This window comes from Tilletiaria anomala (genome assembly GCF_000711695.1).
Source record: "Tilletiaria anomala UBC 951 chromosome Unknown K437scaffold_9, whole genome shotgun sequence".
Lineage (NCBI taxonomy): Eukaryota > Fungi > Basidiomycota > Exobasidiomycetes > Georgefischeriales > Tilletiariaceae > Tilletiaria > Tilletiaria anomala.
The window spans coordinates 159,306-181,463 of NW_013547013.1; the positions used below are offsets into that span (position 1 = coordinate 159,306).

The 22,158-nt window shown below is 55.4% G+C and overlaps 7 protein-coding genes across 7 annotated transcripts; 4 read left to right on the forward strand and 3 right to left on the reverse strand.

The window, feature by feature from the left end:
* Nucleotides 1-265: 265 nt before the first annotated feature.
* K437DRAFT_186658 (uncharacterized protein) lies at nt 266-1,135 on the reverse strand. Its single transcript, XM_013389927.1, has one exon. It carries the CDS (start codon nt 904-906, stop codon nt 424-426), a length of 483 nt encoding a protein of 160 aa, XP_013245381.1. The 5' UTR covers nt 907-1,135; the 3' UTR covers nt 266-423.
* Nucleotide 1,136: 1 nt separating this feature from the next.
* Nucleotides 1,137-1,712, reverse strand: K437DRAFT_186669 (uncharacterized protein). Its single transcript, XM_013389928.1, has one exon. The coding sequence runs from the start codon at nt 1,610-1,612 to the stop codon at nt 1,235-1,237; it is 378 nt and encodes a 125-aa protein (XP_013245382.1). The 5' UTR covers nt 1,613-1,712; the 3' UTR covers nt 1,137-1,234.
* On the forward strand, nt 1,424-6,827 carry K437DRAFT_232168 (glycoside hydrolase family 9 protein). The gene is made up of 3 exons (XM_013389929.1): nt 1,424-3,699; nt 6,208-6,285; nt 6,370-6,827. The coding sequence occupies exons 1-3, from the start codon at nt 1,888-1,890 to the stop codon at nt 6,583-6,585; spliced, it is 2,106 nt and encodes a 701-aa protein (XP_013245383.1). The 5' UTR covers nt 1,424-1,887; the 3' UTR covers nt 6,586-6,827.
* On the reverse strand, nt 6,628-9,014 carry K437DRAFT_292990 (uncharacterized protein). Its single transcript, XM_013389930.1, has 5 exons — nt 8,505-9,014; nt 8,177-8,407; nt 7,354-8,105; nt 6,902-7,272; nt 6,628-6,826 (listed from the first exon to the last, which is right to left on the reverse strand). Exons 1-5 carry the CDS (start codon nt 8,771-8,773, stop codon nt 6,722-6,724), a joined length of 1,728 nt encoding a protein of 575 aa, XP_013245384.1. The 5' UTR covers nt 8,774-9,014; the 3' UTR covers nt 6,628-6,721.
* Nucleotides 9,015-11,478: 2,464 nt separating this feature from the next.
* K437DRAFT_232182 (uncharacterized protein) lies at nt 11,479-17,134 on the forward strand. The gene is made up of 3 exons (XM_013389931.1): nt 11,479-12,131; nt 12,216-16,315; nt 16,381-17,134. Exons 1-3 carry the CDS (start codon nt 11,889-11,891, stop codon nt 16,907-16,909), a joined length of 4,872 nt encoding a protein of 1,623 aa, XP_013245385.1. The 5' UTR covers nt 11,479-11,888; the 3' UTR covers nt 16,910-17,134.
* Nucleotides 17,135-18,161: 1,027 nt separating this feature from the next.
* K437DRAFT_186791 (uncharacterized protein) lies at nt 18,162-19,067 on the forward strand. The gene is made up of 2 exons (XM_013389932.1): nt 18,162-18,530; nt 18,593-19,067. Exons 1-2 carry the CDS (start codon nt 18,324-18,326, stop codon nt 18,923-18,925), a joined length of 540 nt encoding a protein of 179 aa, XP_013245386.1. The 5' UTR covers nt 18,162-18,323; the 3' UTR covers nt 18,926-19,067.
* A 1,135-nt stretch (nt 19,068-20,202) lies between these two features.
* Nucleotides 20,203-20,520, forward strand: K437DRAFT_210979 (uncharacterized protein; the record flags this gene model as incomplete). The annotated part of the gene is made up of 1 exon (XM_013389933.1): nt 20,203-20,520. A coding segment is annotated over one exon (318 nt), but the record flags the coding sequence as incomplete, so codon positions are not given.
* Nucleotides 20,521-22,158: the final 1,638 nt, after the last annotated feature.

The window sequence follows — 22,158 nt, forward strand, 5'->3', positions numbered from 1 at the left end:
TCGCCCCAGGCAAGGGTGTCCGTCTCAACCTCGAACGCTCTCATCTCCATTCTGCAGTCAATATGCTCGAATCTCGCCGAAACCTTCACGCAGATATCGTCAAATAAATGGAAGGCCACCGACACCGCTGCCAAAAGAATGTGGCTGTCGCGGCTGCTGTTGGACAAGCTCCCCTCCTGTTGGCCAAGCTTTCGGCGAAGCTGCTAGCTTGGATGACAGCTCTCGAGCGCTTCGCAGGGCATATATGATCGAAGAAGGCGATAGAGCGGAAGAGGGAGGCGTGCATCGAGCTGGGCCATCATCCCCTTGGTATATTCGTTTGGCAGGTCTGAGGGTGGGAAGCATGCTTAACTTTTCACAGACTTGAAGGATATGGGGGGTAGCAGGCATGGTGTGCAGGCACAAAAGCCCTTGGCCCGCAAATTAGTGCCCATACACAAGTACGGAACCAGTGAATCGGGAAAGTTTGGCCTTGATAGGCCTACATTCTGTGGAGATGCTGAAGTCCACTGGTTCATCATGCGGTTTGCAAGCGTTCGGTGTCTGAAAAGCGATCATCGTATTTGGTATGGTGAACGAAAACAAGACAACATGTGGGAAGCAACGTGGTCTATACTCTGGGCTGACTGCCGCATTGCCGACCGGATCAAGCGCATCGGAGACCTGTTTCTTGTCCGACTGGGGTCCTAGTTTCGCCGCAAGGTTTACTCTCTGCTCTTGTCTTCCTTTCTTACCCCTCAGATCAAGCCCGCCATCTTGCACGGTGACTTGTGGGCCGGAAATGCGGGCACGAACAGCAAGACAGGCGAACCTGAAATCTTTCACACACCCAGCTACTACGGACACGGCGAGGTGGAGCGCTGCATGATGCGTATGTTTGGTGGGCTCACGCAGGGCTGCTTCCATATGCGTACCACGAAGTTCTTCCGCGGTCGCAACCCCATCACGAACAGGGGATACAGCTCGTAGAGCTGTACCATCATCTCAACAACGCATACCTCTTTGGGGACGGATACAAGAGCGGGGCATCGAGCATCATGAGAACGCTCATCACGTGATAAGGAGCGGCGGAGCGCTGACAAGATCGAGCTGTAATGATAAGCCAGCACACACGCATGATACGAGCATACAATTGCATATCTGTGATGCTATTGGTTGGGCATGCTGGCCTATATTTGTAAGTAGTGACACCTTGAGGTCAATCACAACACAAGTGGCTCTCGATGGTAGTCCTCTATGAGGCAGTGTTACATCCTCTGCATCGGCTTGTCCTCCTATGGTCCGACGCCCAATCAGTGTCAGAGCTTCTGTTGATTTTGGCATCAAACATTTGAATCTGTACCACACATGCTGCGTTGGTGGATGGGTAAAATGTGAACGAACCATTGATGATTGACACGGGACAAGTCGAACAAAAGCATGGGCCGCTGAAAGTACATGGGGATTTTGATTTAACTTCGGATGTGACTTGCAAGAATGGAGAAAGCGAGGAGATAGAGATTGAGCGGACGAGCAACAACAACACAAAAGAAACAAGGAGGGAATGCCGAATGGACGACATCAGACAAGGCACGAGAGGAGGTTTTGACTTCGAGCGAGAGCCAAATAGCATTCACCGCAGTTGTCCAAAGTCCACGCTTTGAATACATCATCGTCCGCTCGAGTCTCTCGCATTCTTTCCATTGGCATCTTTGGACCTCGTACTGCATTCTATTGACCGGCTCCATCTCTTGAGGCTTCCATTTGATGAGTCACGACTGTATACACATCTCTCTCTCCTCTCCTGCCTCTGGTTCGCCTCACACACATACTCTTCTACCCCTGCTGGCCGGGCTCGTCGTTCTTTGAATATCGCGCTTCTGACACGGCTGTGCTGTGCATACAATCATGCGGTTCATCACAACACTGCTCATAGCAGGGTCGCTCCTGCTAACGGCCTCACGTGCACAAAACCAGGTCTACCTTCCTCCGGATGCGAACAATGGTACCATCCCAACAGCGGCCTCGGTCCTGTCCCACCCGGCCAAGGAAACCAATACACAGTACACCAACCTGCTGGGCAATCTGCTGTGGTTCTACGAGGCACAGCGTTCAGGTGCACTACCCCTGGACAACAGAGTGCTGTGGCGCAACAGCTCCCTTACCGACGACGGCCAAGCCGTATCACACGTAGACCTGTCCGGTGGCTATTATGATGCCGGTGACACGATCAAGGCCACCTTGCCCCTCTCTTGGACGTTGCAATCGGCAGCTTGGGGTGCTGCCGCGTTCGGACAAGGATACAATCTGACTGGACAAGCAGAATATCTCGATGGGATGCTTCGCTGGGGGTTGGATTGGATGATCAAGGCGTCAGAAACCCCCAATGCGCTCTGGGTGTTCGTCGGCAATATGAGCGCAGATGCTGCTTACTGGGGAGGCGACCAGGGCATCCCACAGCCACGTTCTGCGTACCAAGTGACGAACACAAGTCCAGGTACAGACGTTTTTGCAGCTGCGAGCGCAGCCTTTGCTGCGGCCAGCTTCCTGTACAACGGCGGTGTTCTGCCAGTGAATGGTAGCAGCCCCAAGATCGGCGGCGGCACGTCGCCGCTCGCTTCTCTCCGCAATGAGGCGTACGCGACCACTCTGCAGAGCCATGCTGTCACCATGTGGACTCTGGCGACTACGTCGATGCCTATGCAGTTGTACCAAAAGGTGGTCCCTGAGGTCGACCAAGTGTACGCATCGACAGATTACCTTGACGACCTCGTCTTGGCTGGCCTCTGGCTTGCCATCGCTACGGGCAACCGCACCTATTCGGACCAGGCAGTGACTTACTACACGCAGATGCTCAACAGCTCCACGCAAGTCGCATTAGGGAAACTAGGTGGAGTGCTCAATTGGGACCAGAAGCAGCCCGCCACTGCTCCCCTGTTCGTCGCAGCTGCAACACTCAACTCCGCTCTTGGCATTGACCAGAATCGATTCTCCGCAGATGCAGAGGCCTATCTTGACCTAGTCAGCTCTGCACGCCTGCCACATACCTATATGACGCCTGCTTCGTCCAACAGCAGCGGTCTGCTCTGGTTCACCGGCGACAGCGAAGACAACTCGCTCAACCCTGCTCTTAATGCTGCCTTCCTGCTGCAGTTCTACGAGGGCTTCTGCGCGGATCCCAACAAGGCTGCGCACTATCGCGACTTTGCCGACTCCCAGCTGGACTACACGCTCGGCAAGAATCCGATGAATGCAGTGTATGTCGTCGGTCAGCATCCCAATAGCGCACAGAATCCGCATAGCGCATTCGCAAGCGGGGGCTCCGACATAGGTAGCATCGATAACGACCCTCCCGTCGAGGCTCACGTCCTCTACGGCTGTGTCGTTGGTGGCCCTAACAGCAGAAACAAGTACTTCGATCAGCGTTCAGACTACGTACAGACCGAGTGTGCGCTCGACTACAACGCGCCGATGCTCTCGCTCATTGCCGCGCGCGTACAGCAGCAGGCGTTCACCGCTGCGCCAAGCAAGAATGTTGACCCAAAGAATGGGGGGCCCTACGGCGATCCTGTGTACGTCGCGCTTGCGCCTGGCACACGTGTCAATCCGACGCGCGATGCCCAATCGAGGAGCGGCGGAGGAGTCACCCTTGCCGGCCAGCTCGCGATCGGCATCATTGCTTCGCTCGTCTTTCTCGCAGCTTGCGGTGCCGCAGGCTGGGTTTTCAGCAACAAGGCCTAGTCTTATCTATTTAGCACGCTTCTCTACCCTATTTTTATCAGCATGGACAATAATATTTGATCCCGTTTGGCAATCGACTCGCCCGGCGAGATCCCGCATTCGCTCGTTTATACCTGGTTTGCAACTTCTATCTACACAATGCCCCAAGGAAGGTTTAAACCACTCATGCTCATCCTTGCGATGCTCAGTTCCACGTTGGATCCTCATCCTCGCTCATGGTACCAGACTCTTCCTCCATCTCTTCGCGCCTGTTGCGTTCTTCCATTTGCAACTTGTAGATCTTGAACCTGCTACTGTCCACTGCAGTCGGCTGACTCGCCTGCACGAAAAGCGCATTAACGAGCCTCTGTCTTAGCTTTCCGGCGCGATTAGGCTTGAGAAGCTGTTCGATTTCGCCTTGCGCAAGGGTGTCGTTCGCTTCCTCTCCTTCTGCGTCGGTATCCGCCAAGTCTGCTGTCACGTTTTGCCGACCAGCTAGGTAATCTGCGTTGGTGGAAGCCAGGATTATGCGTCTGCATCGCGTCTCAGCCTTCTCGACCACAGCAATGTCATCTGCATCGCTCGCAGCGTCTCTAGGCACCGGCGTACTGAGCACTATCGCGTCGTTCAATATGGGGCCGAGTACCTCCTCCATCACACGTTTGTACAGCGCTTGAGCGGGAGTTCGAGCAGCTGCTGCGATGAAGGGTGAGAGTAGGTCCAGGAGAGGTAGCAACTGCTCTTCCTCCTTTGACTCATTCTTGCTACCTGCCAGCCGTGCGAGTGAATCTTTGCGCAACCCAAGTAGTATCTTGTCCAATTCATCGACGAAGACGTCGCAGATGTGGTTCTTGATGGACGTGGGAACTTTTGGGTCGGTCGAGCAGAGCGCACCACCCTCTTTGGTCCATATCTGTGTGAAGCGATCTACCGCTGCTGCGTTCCAGTCTTCGCTGGATAAGAGGCGTAGCGATGCATTTACGAATCGTCTCATCAGGAGGTAGAATTTTGGGACCCTGTGAGGAAAGAAAAGCTCAGCCTAGCTCCAAGAACACAGCTTTATGGACACTACAGCGCGCACCTGTGCTTGTCGAGGAGAGCCCACTCTCGAACCATCGAGTCCCAGAATCCTTCAAGGAAAGCCAGCGCTGCGCGAGCACGATCGGACATTTCAGTCGCCTTTCCTTTGCCCTTGTCATTGTTCGCATTGCTGGCATCCGACGCGGACTGTGGGATCAGGAGCATCAGGTTGGAAAGCTCGTCCGCAAGCGCTTGCTGCACTAGCGGCTTGTCTGAATGGTAGAAACCTAAATTGTATATTTTTCAAAAAGTAAGAGACTACAGCAAGCTAAGAGCAAGCCTGGCCGACAGATACTCACACTGGAAAATGCCTCTCCAGAGCTTGGCCATCTCCTTGGGCGGGATGACATTCTGTCCAGAGCGAATAAGGAAACCGGCGAGTGCCTTGATGGCTCGATCTCGTTCGCGTTTGTCTGCGATGGACCGAAGCAGCACAACATGGTGATAGCGCAGGGAAGGAGTCGATATAATCAGCTTCTTAATTTTCGCCCGACAATGTTTCTCCTTCATGTGTCGATGTTGTGCCGGCAAGACTCACCACTGGAGGCCAATGTCTTTGCAAGTGGAATCGCAGGCTCGACATCGTTCGACGAGGATGTCGCCGCCTTCTTTTGCCGTTTCGCAGCTCGTTCCGACGACATGCTCGGTAGCCTCGTGAGCGTCTTACTTGCTTGCGACGAGTCCAACGGAAGTTGCGCACTGAGAAATGCCCTGTTGAATGATCAGCTCTCCTTTGAGAGCATAACGCTTGTCCATGAAGGTCGAGACAGTACAGTACCAAGAAAAGTGGCAGAAAGTTATTGGAAAGCTGCTGAGAGCGTCAGACAGGCGGGAACGGAAAAAATGTGGAAGCCTCGTTCTCGGCCGAAACGCACAGTTCCGGTGGCCTTTTCCATCAATCAACCCATCTCAGTTCTCATCTTCGTGGAAGCTCAGCTCCCTTTCTCTTAATGCTCTTAATGGCCTTCACTGCTGGTCGTCCGTCAATGTGACTGACGACTTACGTTGCTCCCAACGCAATCGCTCTTGGCAGAAGCTGAAGTCAACGCACTCGTTGCCATTACTTGAACCCCAATTCCTCGGTTTTCCGACATCATGCCCGTCCGCCTGCGTCTTGCCCGCCACGGCACTCGCAACAATCCCTTCTACCATGTCGTCGCCATCGCGGACCACAAACCGCGGGACGCTCGACCTATCGAAAAGCTAGGCGAATATGATCCCATTCCGCGCCGGGTTCTCGCTCGCCCTGCTCCAGCATGGGCACCGCACATGGGCACCCTGGCCACCAGCAACCGGTTGCCGATCGATGCGATCATCGGTGGGAAGGGCAAGGGAAAAGCAAAAGGGGATCCGTACGATACCGCTGGCCAGGTCATCGGCTCTGGCATCGCGCAAGAGGATGATTTTCGGCTGGAAAAACGCCTTGAGTGGAACACGAAAAGGATTCAGTACTGGCTCAGCGTAGGGGCGCAGCCGTCCAAGCCGGTAGCCAGGATGCTTGACAAGGTGAGTGTGCTTCGTCGTGGGATCATCCTTTCCAATGCGGATTCGCTGACGCTTGTAATGGCTGGACTTTCTGTATAAACTAAGGCCGGGCTTTTACCACATGGAAAGTTCTTCAGTGGTGTCTGGAAGCCGCTATCAGCACTTGATGGGTCCAAAGCAGACCCAGCACAGCTCAAGCCGAACAAGCACGAAAAAGACGTCACTGGGGACTCCAAGCTGCCCTCCAGCGCGAGCAGTCTAAGCGCCAGCATGGGCGCAGAAAGCAAAAAGGATGGAGCTAGATTGGCGCAAGCCGCATGACCCTCGATAGCGCGCCTAAGCATAAGGAACAACCTCTACAGCCTCAATAATAATCAGATTTGCGTTTTACCCATGAAACAGTTCTAGCGTGAACGGGTCTCCACATGCGATGCAATAGCTCATCAAGGGAATGACTTCAATCGTCTTCCTCCCCTTGTAAAGACAGCTCTGAGCTGAAGGTATCGTTATCTTGCGAATCTATCAGAGCATTGTCTGCCAGGCCAATTGCAACGAAGCTCAGCTGTGGGAAGAAAGTGCATGTACCAGTAGTCAGATGGAGATCACTGTATGTACCATTGCAAAATGAGGCGCGTACCAGGACCATAGCGCTGCCAATGATGGCTTGTGTGCCTCCAGAATGGCTCCCGCGCAGCACGTCGCCGATAACGGCGAGCGGGATCGTCAAGCTTAGGCCGACAGTAGCGATGAGCGGACTACTTTTAAGCATAGCGAGTAGATAAGCAAAGTCGCTCGTGAACGTAATCGCCATGTTTGTCGCTACGCCTGCCCAGGTAAGCCAGTCTGAGGGCCAGGCGAAAGGCTCGAGTTTCGTCAGGTGCAGGAGGAGACCAAATGGCCAGAGAAGTGTGATGTTGAAGAGGCCGACGAAGCCAAAGAAGAGCGGCATAGAAACCCTGTCTTCAGAACCGATTTTGAGCTTGAGGAGCGTCACGTAAATGGCGTAGACTGTTAAGTCGAAATGCGCAAATTGAAGTCAGAAACAACAGAATAATGAAGCGGAATCGATGGCGAGTGCGGCGAATTTACAAAATGCAGACGCAAGCGAGAGCAAGTCGCCGGCGATAACATTGATCGGTGCAGCCAGGGTGCCAAGAAGAGTCGCATCATTCCCGATCTCAATCCGATCAATCAAACCAGCGTCAGCCCAAGTGACCATTGCAACACCAGTAAAACTGATGGCGACAGCAACGAGCTTGGTCCACGTGAAGCGTTCGACGGCAAAGAGTGTGCCGAGCGCAAGCGTGAAAAAGCCACTCGCGGATGACAGCGTTGTGCCTGAAGCGACGGAAGTGAGGCCCAGGCCGGCGTTCAAGCTGTAGTTCGCGAGGAACCAGACGAGGGTGAATTGCAAGGAGAGGAATGAGGTCTGCCGAAGAGTAAGCGGAGGGAGACGTGGCGAAACTGGAACTGCCGCGTCCCCGGATGATGCTGCGAGCGCAAGCTGATCCGGAAAGGTGTCGGAGCCAGCATTGCTGCCTGCCCTGTCCTGGGACGGCCTTCGAGAGGTGTGCGAACCCGCGGCAGCGCCTCCAGAGACAGAGAGGATGGACGCGGGCCTTCGGCCATCGATGGAAGATGGCCGCGGAGCAAAAGTCGCAGAGCGCAAGATGTCGACAGAAGAGCTGTTGCACAAAAGACGACCACGTAAGAGCGTCTCCGTCGCGGCGTGTGGTCCGAAGCCCGTCCCCGCTGCACCTTCCGTCCTGTGGCAATGCGTCACTGCTGGCGCGCACGCGTCGTCTTCTACATTGCCGTTGGTGCTTGGTATGGATAGATATCTAAGAGATCACAGGGGAGAATATGGGGTCAGAAAATGCTGAAACCTATCATCGGGAAACGAAACACTCGCCCGCCATGTTCTGTCGGGTTGAGAGAGATCTGATATCCCTCTGGCAATCGGAAGCCCAGCTTCTCCCACCAGCGCATGACATTCTGCTCTTCGATGTCGTCTGCCCGCCTTTCTTGCCTTTTGGCGTTGTTCTTGGAAGTTGCTTTAAGGAAACAGAAGGGGATGAGGTAGAGGAAAAATGAGGATGTGTTGAAGTATGTCACAGCAAACGGCTTATGGTAGCCGTGTGTCCTGATTGGGCGAAGCGGGGACAATGTAAGCAGGTCAGCGTCATTTCCATGCGAATGAAAGCAAGTCACCAATAGCCTGAGATACTTCATAAACGCACAGAACAGTGTTAGTCAGAAAGTTGGACCCGGTCCAGAGCAAAACTACGAGTAGCAATAGTAAGATGCCGACGAGGTAGTCGTCTTTCCGTTGTTTTTGCGCTTCGTTCTCTTCTTTGCGCCCTCCACTTCTCGAGGACCCTGGGCGAGGTTGCCGCGCGCGTGCCCGGCTGGTTTCCTCCTGCTCTCTTGCTATGATCGAGAGAAATGGGCTGTTCTCGTCGTCCTCGGCACGTCCATCTGCAGCGACGGACACGTTCGTGATGGTCATCGTCGGTGCTCTAGCTCAGACGAGCAGAGCCAGGGCAGCGCGCGAAAGGCGTTGATGGAGGGTCAAGTGGCGGGATCAGGCATGGACTGCCACCGACACAAGCAAAGGTTTGTTGCGGTCCCGGTCATTCCATACGCTCCTACATGCCATCGTCGTCCGACACGCTGGACGTACATCGACCAACCAGTACCACTATGTACGTCAATGGATCGGCCCATAGAGGGGCGGCCAAAATTATATTAAAAAACCAAATGAGATCTCCGCGCTTTTGTGAATCCCAAACGTCACGTAATTGTGGCCATTTTGAAGCACAGCTGAAGCCCATAAAGGTGTTGAGAGGTTCTGTTGGCACTGCCCAAGTGTATATTAGTTCTGGGTTAACTAGGTTCAAGAGGCTGTGGCAACCAAATCCAGGGATACGGTACACAAGTCACCTGAATGGCGCACATTTGCATGAGCCTTGCAATTCATCAAGTCGGGTAAAAATGCCTACAATGCACTTGCGTGGGTTGAAAAATACACAGCACGGCAACGCTATCTTCAGTGCACACAGACTCTCCTCATTCATCTCTCATTGCATCACACTTGCATGGAAGCGGAGAGGTGATTTTAAGGTATTCGAGGTGCTGTGTCTACTGGAGGATGCGGTATACGATTATAGTGTTCATGGGTCCAGATACCATCGCATATAGGTACGTATATACGAGTACACACGTGCTGAAAGCTCGTCGTCCACGAAAGTCGATTTTTCTCATGATGAATGGCTTTTCGACATGCAAAACCAGATTTCCTGCAGGTTAGGATCAAACAGGAAACACGATTTGATGTGACGGTTGGATCTCAAGTGAGTCACCGACAGGGGCCATGTGAATCGAGCCCTTGCCTGTGGCCTGCGATACCTCTGTAAAGCTCCACGATGCCATTGGGATGATGCCTTGATGATGACTTCTTTTGATGGTGGGAGACTAGGCGAGGCCAGTGAGAGATGGCATCGAACTGTTCAACGGTCTGTACTACATGAATCTGTTTATGTTCCTTGGCCCGTACACGTAAGGGGGAACTCTCGCCCCCGCCCGCGACCTCCTCTTCCTGTACCAGGGACCTTTCGGTCGACGAATGATGAACTCGAACTGTGGCCAGTGAAAGGTTTTCGTGCTCCTCTAGCATGCTCATCATCAAAAGCTAGCACCAGCCGTCAGGACATCCAAAGTCGAGCAACTTGAAGCAGGCTCAGAGGTTCTGGTGATAGGCAACGTCTGAAGTAATCTGTCATTGCGGTACTGCCGGGATTGGACCGTTCAATCGAATTCGATCGCCTGATTTCAAGCCTTGGACCGACCGAGACTTTTCGCTGCCATGTCGATTCTCTCACAATCCAGTCGGTCTAAGCCCAAGCAACAATCAAGATGGACATGCCACCAGTAGCTTCGGTACCAGCCATTACATGGGCGCGAGCATAAGACTTTTCTTGGGTATAATGTCGCGTGGGGCTCCTTGTTCTTGTATATTGGCGGTTGCGGGTGCAGCAGATGTGCTGTTAAACAATGTTGGGCTCTGTGCATGGCTTGGCATAGGGCTCGTGCCATCAATGGATTGCTGACATGCACCTCTTGCACTGGCGCAAGTGTGGTCTCGTAGGAGTAGGGAACATTCGGATTCATGTGCTTTCTGCACAACTTGGTGTCGGCTCTAGTGCAAGTCTGACAAGAGAGAAAGTGTAAACCCATTTAGCAATGTGACAGGCTTTCGACGATGCTGATACTGGCTGATTATTCGGCCACTTAACAATAAGCCGGTCTGGATGATTCAGCGTGGTCAGAAGTGCACGAGAATCAGCTCGTCACTGCAAGCGGAGATAGAAACATCAAGTGGTGGGACATTGGACTAAAGCACTACAAAGTGTCGGAGAGAGTGTGAGAGCAGCCTGCTGACATGATGGTTGCAGGAACCATTTGATTCGAAATTGACATAAGCACAGGAGAGAAGTAGGTGATGATTGGAGCAACCTCAAGAAAGGGGTTCTCGCTAGTAGCAACAGGACGCGAGCATGCGAACAACGAGCCCGTCCACGCGTCGTATACTCATACGGTCTTCGAACTCGAAGGTCGCCGAAGTAATTGCCTTGACGCCCAGGTCCGTGTGGTACTGTGCCATCCTGAACAGTCAACCACACTGACAGCTATTACAGCCCATAGTGCCTGAATATATGGTTGCTCTTGGTCACCACAAGATGGCGAGGTGCTTGCTTCATCAATAGGCGACAGCGGCGAGTGCGTATTTGACTTATGAACAGGTCGTACAGCAATACCAACCATCGCCGGAGGGCCAACATCTGCAAAGGATATAATATGAACTCGACTTGCTCTAGCCATTAAACCTCCCAGGACAATCGTTCTAGTCATTTACGCATCATTACTAGTATGTACTGGACATTCTGTTGGACACAGACGTGTGAAGATTGACCATGGCGACCGACCGACATTGGTTCGTGTTAAACAGCCTCGAGTCGCCACGTAAACCCACACATGATTGTTTCTCAAATTATCGCGTAAACCCGGTCGAGTTTGAATTCCTGCTATTCATTTGAGCATCAGCGCGAATCGATGGCGGCTCTTCCAGTGCCACACTTGAGAACCAATTGGCGACAAAGGATCGGGATCGCCGCCCTTTCTCTCTGGCCAGTGGCCCACCCCATCCGTCCCGTCCGCTCAGGCCTTTGCACTTGTGCGCTGACCAGTCTCCGACCCGAAGACCGCAAGCAGGCTCTTCTGAGCACCCTGAAACAGAGCAACGGCCATCGTCCCTCGTGCCTGGAAGAGTCTGCGCGGCCGTTCACGTGTCGCGAAGAGACACGATCGCGTTCCAACAGCAGCCTAGCCAGGCCCAGCCACTGGTTCCTCCCGCTCAGCAAAGCAACACGAAACCCTTTCGTCATACATCGCGTGTCACTCGCCTCGACGTGACCAAACTCGACGCGTGCCATCCAGCGTGGGGCCACATACGCGCAACGTGACCTGGGCTCGACGCTGCGCCTCAGGTCAGGCCCGCTGTCGTGCTTCTTTGTGTCGCCATCGCTAGCTTCTTGTCCACCACTCTTACATTGCACGCTGCTACCATGGCCTCGCAGGTAGCCCCCGCAGGGCCCAGCGCGGGGGCCGCTAATGGCAGCGGCAGCAATAGCACCAATGGGGCCCCGGTCCCGTCAGCTGCCAATGGCCCTGGTGCCTGGGGCGCGTCAGCAAACGGGCTCTCAGCTGCTGGGCAGCCACCGCAAAAAGGATCTCTGCAGGCCATCCCAGCGCAGCTATTGCAGGTCGTGCAGAACATTGACCCTACCCAAATCAAGCAGATGATCCAGGTACGTTCACGCTCTTTGGTGTTGTCCATCATATCACAATCAGGCTGATTCTGATGCGCTTTCGCTGCCCGTCCACGACCCCAGCGAATACAAGAGTTAAGGGCAAAAGGGGAGACCGCGACTGAAGAGTACAAGCGCTTGTTCGGTATTCTCGGAGCTGTGCAGCAGTTTCAACAGCTACGATCGCAACAGGAACACGCGCGGAGACTACAAGCACAGGCGCATGTCCAGCAGCAAGGTCAGTCCGCAGCGAATGGATCTTCAGCAGCATCACAGCCGTCGGGCTCTGCTGCGCCTGGGGCGTCTCGAACAATCACAACTAGCTCTTTTGCAGTTGCCGCTGCTTCGAGTTCTGCGCCGAATGGCGCGTCCGTCGCGCCAAAGGCCGATGGCATAAGCGTCGCAAATGGTATCCACAGCGCCATTAATACTCCTGCTGCTTCGTCGCCCGCCATGAATGGGCCTTCTGCTGCACCCTCTCTCCAAGCATCAGCGGCATTCACACCCGAGCAGATGTCTGTACTGCGCTCGCAGATGCAGGCTTTCCGACTTCTCTCACGGAATGTGCCTCTTCCACCCAACATTCAGACAGCCATCTTGGCGCCGAACAAGGCGATCGATGACCTGAAGCTTCAGATTCCCGATCTGTCCCCGCTTGGTACGGCAGGCAAGGTAGCACAAGCTGCCGCTGAGAGCCATCTCGCAGCACGTGTGGTGCAAGCGGTCAAGAACGGAGACCCAGTTGTGAATGAGGTCGGGCCGGACGGCAGGAAGAAGGAGATCGATGCGAATGCGTTGACGAAGGTAGCTAAACCAGAGCCGCAGCACAATCCGGAGAGCAAGGTATATCCGTACAACTCGTTCGTTCACCCCTTCACTTATCTGTCCAAAGCCAGCTTGGGCCCTGGCCACTACATTGCCACGAGTCAACAGCGAATACTCGTTCCGAGCCTCATGCCGGCTGGACTCGACATTGGGCAGTTAATGGACGAACGCAACCGATTCGTCAAGGCGCGCATACATCAGCGAATCTCGGAGCTGGAGAGCATGCCGTCGACCATGAGCCAGAAGCCGCCATTGAAAGATGTGCAAGCGAGCCCAGCAGGGGCCAGCGCCGAGCGCGGTATCAAGGGAAAGCTGTTCGACAGTGCTGAGAAGCATGCGAACGCCAAAGTCAAGGCGCTTATCGAGCTGAAGTCACTCTACCTCCTCGAAAAGCAGAAAGCGCTGCGCGAGCAAGTCGTGCGCAGCATGTCGCACGCATCGACACTTGCGCTCGACCGCACGGCTTTCCGGCGCTTCAAACGGCAGACCCTGCGTGATGCACGGATGACGGAGCAGCTTGAGCGCAAGCAGCGACTTGATCGCGAAAAGCGGGCCAGGCAGAAGCACATCGACTATCTGAACACGATCTGCAACCATGGGCGCGATCTGATTAATGCGCATCGGGGAGCGCAGAGCGCGGCTCAGCGGCTGGGTAAGATGGTCCTCAAGCTGCATGTGGACACGGAGAGAGAGGAGCAGAAGAGGATTGAGAGGATTGCCAAGGAGCGTCTCAACGCATTGCGAGCCGATGACGAGGAGGCTTACCTGAAGCTCATCGACACGGCCAAAGACACGCGTATCGCGCACCTGCTGCGTCAGACCGACGTTTACCTCGACAACCTTGCCCAGGCTGTTCAAGCGCAGCAAAACGATGATGTTCATGCTGAGGCGATCGCCAATGCTCAGGCCGGCTTGCCACCTCCTGGCGAGGCTGGCACAGACGCCAATCAGCAGGTCGGGGTGCAGGTGGACGAATCCATGTTTGGAGCGACCCGTCAAGACGACCCGTCAGAGGACTCGGGCAAGGTAGACTACTACTCTGTGGCGCATCGCATCACTGAGACAGTTACGGAGCAACCGTCCATCTTGGTTGGCGGAAAGCTCAAGGTGTACCAGATCAAAGGTCTGCAGTGGATGGTGTCGCTCTTCAACAACCGCCTCAACGGTATTCTTGCCGACGAGATGGGTCTTGGCAAGACCATTCAGACGATTTCGCTAATCACCTTCCTCATCGAGGCAAAGCGCCAGCCAGCGCCATATCTCGTAATCGTGCCCCTCTCGACGCTGACCAACTGGGTTAACGAATTTGCCAAGTGGGCGCCGAGCGTTGGCGTCATCGTTTACAAGGGTTCGCCGCCTGTGCGCAAGACGTTGGCGACGCGCATCAGGCAGGGTGGCTGGCAGGTGCTGTTGACGACGTATGAGTACATTATCAAGGACAAGCAGCTCCTCGGCAAGATCAAGTGGATTCACATGATCATCGACGAGGGTCATCGCATGAAGAATGCTGGCTCCAAGCTTTCGCTCACCCTCACCCAGTTCTACGTCACACGGTACCGTTTGCTTCTGACGGGTACACCACTGCAGAACAGCTTACCAGAACTGTGGGCGCTACTTAACTTTGTCTTGCCCAAGATCTTCAACTCAGTCAAGAGCTTCGACGAATGGTTCAATACCCCATTCGCCAATGCAGGCGGCGCAGACGGCAGCATGCAGCTGAACGAAGAAGAGCAGCTGCTGATTATTAAGCGTCTGCACAAGGTCTTGCGGCCGTTCTTGCTCCGTCGTCTCAAGCGCGACGTTGAGTCCGAACTCCCAGACAAGGTCGAAAAGGTGATCAAGTGCCCGAAGTCTGCATTGCAAGCCAAGCTCTACCACCAGATGACGAAGCACAAGACTTTCTTCACCGGCGAGGAGCTCGGCAAGAGTACCGGTAAGAAGATGACTGGCATCCGTGGGCTGCAGAACGCAATCATGCAATTGAGGAAGATATGTAATCATCCGTATGTCTTCGAGGAAGTTGAGGCGGCCATCAACCCGGAAAAGACCAACGGCCCGGATCTCTACCGTGTCGCTGGTAAATTTGAGCTACTCGACCGCATCCTGCCCAAGCTCAAAGCGACGGGTCACCGCGTGCTGATGTTCTTCCAAATGACTGCCATCATGGACATCATGGAAGACTACCTGCGATGGAAGGCGCTCACCTACTTGCGACTCGATGGTAGCACCAAGCCCGAAGATCGTTCCAAGCTACTCGAAGCGTTCAACGCGCCCAACTCGGAATACTTCATGTTCATCCTCTCCACCCGCGCCGGTGGTCTCGGTCTCAACCTGCAGACGGCTGACACGGTCATCATCTTTGACTCCGACTGGAACCCGCACCAGGACTTGCAGGCGCAAGATCGTGCGCATCGTATCGGCCAGAAGCAGGAGGTGCGCATCTTGCGTCTCGTGACGGAAAAGTCGGTCGAGGAGAAGATTCTGGAGATTGCACACCGCAAGCTAGATATGGACGGCAAAGTTATCCAAGCTGGTCGTTTCGACAACAACGCGACGAACGAGGAGCGCGATGTCCTCTTGCGTGCCATGCTCGAAAGCGCTGAGGATGAGGAGGACGAGGAGGAGAGCGAACTTACGAACGAAGAGCTCAACCAGCTCATTGCTCGTGGCGAGGCAGAAGAGAAGCGCTTCAATGAAATGGACCAAGAGCGAGAACGCCAGGAGCAGGCTGATTGGAAGGCTGCAGGAAACAAGGGAAAGCGGCCTGAGCGTCTCATTACCGAAGCCGAACTACCCGAACACTTCCAGCAGAGCTTCGAAGATGCTATTGCTGCCTACGAAGAACGCGAGGAAGAGCCTTCTGTGCGCAAGCGCACCGTTGTGCGCTACAACGACGACCTCACCGAGGACCAGTTCCTTGCTGCTGTCGAGAACGAGCAGGACCTCACCGAGGTGGTCGAGAAGAAGCGTGCGGCAGCGGAGAAGCGACGTCTCAAGAAGCTTGCGCGTGAGGAAGGCGGGAGCTCGACGCCTGAGCCGGGCAAGCGCGGACGCAAGTCGAAGGGCTTTGACGAGGAGACACCAGAGGGCTCACCGGCTCCGGGGCGGAAGCGGAAGCGCACAGCTGACACGGAGACGCCAGAGCCGGATGAGAGCCACTCGTTTTCCCGTCGCGGCCCTGCCCCAGGCGGCAAGAGGCATAAGGGCAGCGCTAATACCGATATGCGAGAGGCTGTCAATCAGGCGCTGGTAACTTGCTATAGGGCTTTGGAGACTTGCATCGAGGAGGAGACAACCCGGAAGCGTTGCTCGCTCTTCCTTGATTTGCCCAATGCCAAGCTGTACCCGGATTATAGACAGTGCGTGGCAGAACGCTCATTTGTGTTGAATGAGGAAGCTGACCATGGTCTCTCTGCTTTGATAGGATTATTGCTCATCCAATCTGCATGCGGCAGATTAAACGGCGCATCGACAACCGCACTTACCGCGACGTGGCATCGTGCAAGAGCGATATCCACCTGATGTTTGACAATGCTAGGATCTACAACCAGGAAGGGTCGTGGGTCTGGAACGATGCCAACATCCTGCAGAAGGCGTTCGATGACAAGTACGACGAAGTCATCGTTGGCTCCGGCTTACCGGGCGATGATGGACAGAGCGCGAGTGCTGGCTCTGGCGCCTCTGTGGCCAAGGCTGCTGTGCCGCCTACTGGCATGCAGGTTGACGAGCAGGACGATGACGACGATGAAGACCAGGTGGATGGTAGGGACAAGGATGGGGACGATGATGGGGATGACGACGATGATGACCGGGACAGTGGTGCCACAGCTACCCCTGCCAGTGGAAGTGGGGCGGCCATGGGAACAGGTGGTGGTGGAGGCAAGAAGTCGCTCAAGCTAAAATTCTCCAAGAGGCCTGCCGCCACGTCCGATGACGATGATGACGAGCGGTAAACTGCATGGTAAAGAGAGCAAGCGAGTGGCTCCTTCGCGAGGTTCCATCGGGGCAGCCAGTACGCGAAGAATACATGTGTGATTGCAGTACATACAATCCCGTCTCCATTTTGTTGGTCTCAACTGGGCTGCAGTAGATGAACTTCGCATGCACTCGCAAATGCAAGTGAAGAGTACAAATCTGAAAGCGGATCGTTCTTAGTCGCACGGCTTGACAGTGTTCGTAGGCATATATCACCACGAGAACTTCGGGTGTATCATCTGGGTTCGCGTTGCTCCCTTCCCACCCCGCAATGATGACACGACCCCCGGCGGACAATGTGTGTGATCAGATTATGCACCGGAAGCTCTCTGCCGTCTGCGCGCTTTCCCAGTGGTGTGCGCTGGGTGAGCTCCAGGATCCATACATACGCTGTGAAGTGTTACATGGCAGATGATGGTAATGCTCACCACCAACCGCTACCCGGAACTCCAAGGGTCGAGCCGCGTAACTTGCGCTTTGAGTGCCCGGAACAAAAAGTTGACTGCGCACCCTGTTCAACCTCCCAACAGTCCTGTTATGAAGGCCGCCGGACTAGCCTCCGACCGAAAGTGCGCCAAATGCCATCACCCCAAATGCCGAATACCTCCTCCATCTTCGCGAGGCTGTGGTTTGGTCGTTGTGGTGGACCCAAGTGACCCTAGTGGACTCGGGCGCTGAGTGCGCGAGTCGCGAGTGTCCTCCGTCGTGTATGTGTTGTTCTTTGGTTGCCGGCGTCGCGTCGCGCGGATGCCGTCACGTGCAAGCGGGATCTGAAATGCGCGCCTTAGCGCATACTGGAGAGTGAGCAACACGCGGTGTACTCACAGGCGACATGCGTCCTGGCCGCTGCTGCCATTCTCTACTGCGGCGCTGCGATGCCCCCTTGCATGCCTCGCCTCCTTCGACCCTTGTGTGATTCCAAAGACACATCGCTCGCCTGGACTCTTCTGCAAGCTACATTCCACGCACGCATTCTGTCTCAATGCCCTGACCTCCGTGTAAAATGCACCATCTGCAAGCCAGTGGCGCCCCCGCTGACTGTAGCTCTCTCCCTTCGCTTGAACTGAGGCGAGGAGTAATGTTGCTGAGCCCTAAGCGGGGGGACAGACATGGGCCGGAGAGGACAGTCCTCAGTCACAAGGAAAAGGGGGGGGCGAAGGACGGCGCTTCAAAGTTGGCTTGGGCAGTGCCAACAGAATCCAGGTCATTCCACTGCCCCACCCAGCTTAACCTCGACACCTGCATTCGCAGAGGATGCGTGCGCTGATCTAACTCATGACAGCCTCATTCCTCATGCGGCTCGAGCTCCCGCGTGCAAGGTCGGAGAGGTAAGTTGGTCTGGCACGACGGCAGAGCCCGGCCCATGTAGTGCAGTGTAGGGTAGTTTGTATCATGGCTGCATACTTTCATCACGACTCTACTGCCCGAGGCAGCTGTCGCAGGCTGTCACGCTGCTATCGGCTTCTCGCCCGTTGGAGGGGGAGGGTGATCGTAGCATGGAACGAGCCTACAGTAACGGCACCCAAGCAGTCTGATGATGACGGAGGAAGCGGGGAACCGTTGCCACACTTTGGCCGTGTAGCTGATCGTCATCCCAAAGTATGCATATCAATTGGCATGAACAAAACAAACACCTGACGCCGGCTTCTGTCGGTGCGTAGGTCAACGGTGCACGAGCGTGTCGTCCTCGTCCATCTGCTTCCACCGCTGTGACAACTGCTGTAACCAGGCCGAATGCAGGTCAGCTGGCCAACAGCCGTCGCAGCAAGTTGGTGACGCATCAACAAAACAAAGATTTTTATCAGCTTCATGCGCAGAGAGCAGATCAATGTAACGTCTCGAGCGTTACAGGTTTCTGCGTTCTTCACCGCCAATCATCACCAACGCTCCTTCATCTTCACTGCCACTGCCACCGCCACCTCCCCTCCCTTTGTCCAGTCCACTCTATCTTCCTCAGCACTTCCAGATGCAACAACCCCAACCGACCAAGTTGATCTGAACAGCAACATCGAAAGCGGTAGCACTAACGACAGCGGCTGGAGCATGGTCGTCTACCAGCTGAACCGCTGAATCGCTGCTCCATCCTTGCAAAGCTGGTCGCATCAAGCGCAACAGCTGCGCCTGTTCCTTTCCTGCTCTATCTACCGACACGAAAGTCAGAACCGCCATCGCCATCTGGGTGTCAGTCAACGCATCTCAAGGAGAAGAGCGTTGCGTCGAGTTGTTGGGCCTTGATTGAGTGAGTCGGATACCGTATACGGTATGCGCATGCAGGTCGTTACCCGCTCTTGCTGCATGCAGTTCATGCTGATGGTCACCATTTGTGTCCTTTCCAACAGCCTTCGCCGAGGCCGCCACCGTTCGCATTTCGCCCCTCATGATGGCACCACATCCTTACCAGCAGGTCCAGTCGCACCATCTACAACAGCAGGATCACGACCAACAGCAGCTTCACCACCACGGTGGCCAGTTGGCCCCACCTTCCCTCGACTTCTTCATCGCTGCATCCCAAGCACCCGCCGAGCAGCCACCGTACGCGTACAGCTTCCAGAACCTCACGCCAAGCTATTCGCAGGCGTTGCCGCATCTCCAGATCCATGCTCCTGCTCCGCTTCCTGTCCTAATCTCTTTGCAAGGCTCCAGCGGACAAGTAGCAACGGTAGCACAGCCACCCCCAGCACCATCATTGGCGACAAGAGGAATTCCTTTTCACACCACCTTGGCTGAGAGAAGAGGTCATGCCCCACTCCCTCCGCCTTCTCCTGCCCCTTACGGCCACGGCGCAGATGCAGGAGGTCTGTCCGCGTCGTCCACGGCGGCTTCCTCCTCTGCGGCATCGCTCCTGTCTACAGGAGTCCATCAATTTCACTCTCAGCAACAGCAGGGTCCACAGAGCCAACAACAGCAGGCACAGCGCAGCCCTTATACGCCCAACACACCGTTGACGGCCACGGCTCCCACTTCATCTGCTTTTAAAGGCTCAAAGGGCAAGAATGGCACTGAAGGCAGCGGTAGGGGAGATGCGAGGAATGGCTCGCAAAGCATCGCGGGCTCTCCCACACTCGTCGATTGGAGCCAAGAGGAAGATGAGCGGCTCCGCACGGCGATCGCCATACTAAACAAAGCCAACGCTAGCACGGGCGGATCCACAAACATTACCGCGTCCAACTCCAAGTCTTGGATCAAAATTGCGAGCATCGCGTTCCCAGACGGCTGCCGATCAAAGGAAGAGTGCATTAACCGCTGGCGCGCGCTGACCAAGCCGCCGTCGATCAAAGGCCCGTGGTCGCAGACGGAGGACGAGACACTGCAGCACCTCGTCGACGAGCTTGGGCCGGAGAAGTGGGTAGCCATCGCTCAGCGCCTCGGCACCCGCAGCGGAAAGCAGTGCCGTGAGCGCTGGCATAACCACATCAACCCTGACATTCGCAAGGGCCCATTCACACCCGAAGAGGACTCGCTCATTCTGCGCCTGTTCACGGACGTTGGCAGCAAGTGGGCGTACATTGCCAAGTACATGCCCGGTAGGACGGACAATGCCATTAAGAATCACTACAACACTGTGCTTGTCCGTCGCGCCAAGCTCATCGCCGCCGTTACGAACCTCAAGGACAAGGGCCTCGACGTGCCCGTCGCGCTGCAGATGCAGGCGGATCAGCTGGGCGCTCAGCAGAGGCAGCAGCAGCCCAAGACGCTCCTCGTCCCTACGGAAGGCACCACCGGAACCGCATCGTCCTCGTCCTCCGCGGCTCTAACGGGCTCGAGTGCAGTTGCGGCGAATACTAAAGGTATCACCAAGAAGAGCCCTGCTGCCAAACAGGCGGGCAATGCTCCGAAGAGAGCGAACAAGGCGAACATCTCCAGCGGAAGCACCGGTAACAACAACAGCAGCAGCAAGCCGCCATCCATTCATGTCGTAGACAGCTGCAGCTCGGCTCCATCGTCAGCGGAAGACTTTAACAACGCCGCCGATGACAGTGCACTCTTCTTTGGGATCTCGAACATGCAGGTCCCGATGTCGATGCCAATGTCGATGTCGATGCCGATGGCTGGCGCGCATGTCTTTGTTCCCAACGCCCCTGCCTCCGCGCCGCCCACCGTCACGAGCTTTGGGCAAGCCGTGCATGGGCACGGGCATGGCCCGCGGTTGTTCCATGCTAATCTCGAGGCGCAGGCGTATCACCAGCTCTCGCATGGTCAGCAGCACCAGCAAGAGCAACAACAACAACAGCAGCGGCAGCAGCAGCAAATGCAGCACCAGCGGCAACTGCATATGCAGATTCAGATGCAGCAACAGCAACAGCTTGAAGCGGCGCACGTCGCTGCCGCCGCTGGGTTCCTTGACGCTAACTTTGACATGCATGACGAGAGTCACGCTGCAACAGATCCATATGCGTTCATGACTGCCAGCAGCAGCAGTCAAGGCCACGCGCATGGGCATGGGCAAGAGCACTTGCAGCATCCTCCACCGCCTGCGCCTGCGCCTGTACCTGGCCTGTCGCACATCCCTCAAGGTCACGCGCTAGCGCGCAGTGCGAGCCTTAGCGTCCCGGGTCCGCATGCAAATCTCAATCTTGCGCTCAATCTTGATGTCGACATGCATTCTGGGCTTCTGGGTCCTCATCATGCACACCCGCACTCGCCTGACTCGAATGCCTTTGCCGCCGCCGGTGCTTCGGGTGCCAACCACAATGGCCTGCTTCCTGCTCAACAGCAACAGCAGCAACCGCAGCAGGCTCAACTTCAGCACCAATTTCATCAGGGGCAACAGCAGCAACAGCAGCAGCAGAGCAACTTGCAATCTCTGAGTGGCGTCAACACTGGCCATTGGACCGATAACGCTGCTGCCTCATACATCACCAGCATGCGCCCCTCGTCTGCACCTGCTTACGGAGCTACTGCTGGTGCCGTCGAGGATGTATTTGGTAGCCACCCCATTCTCGTCGGTGGCAACAGAAACAGTGCGGTTAACGGCAATGGGAACGGAGCGACGGTCGGGCCGGCCTATGCGTTTCAGCTTGGCGACTTGTCCACCTTGGGAGGTGCGCTGGGTGGTCGCTTTGCAGGCGTTCAGAACAGTGATGTCCCACATGGTTCGAAGAACTCTGCTCCGCCACCACAGCCGCCTACAGCATCCGCCCCTGCATCTGTGGAAGCTTCTTCGAGCAGCAGCAACATATCCCAGTCGCAACAAAGCGCACTAGAGGCTGGCAAGACCAGCGGCGCT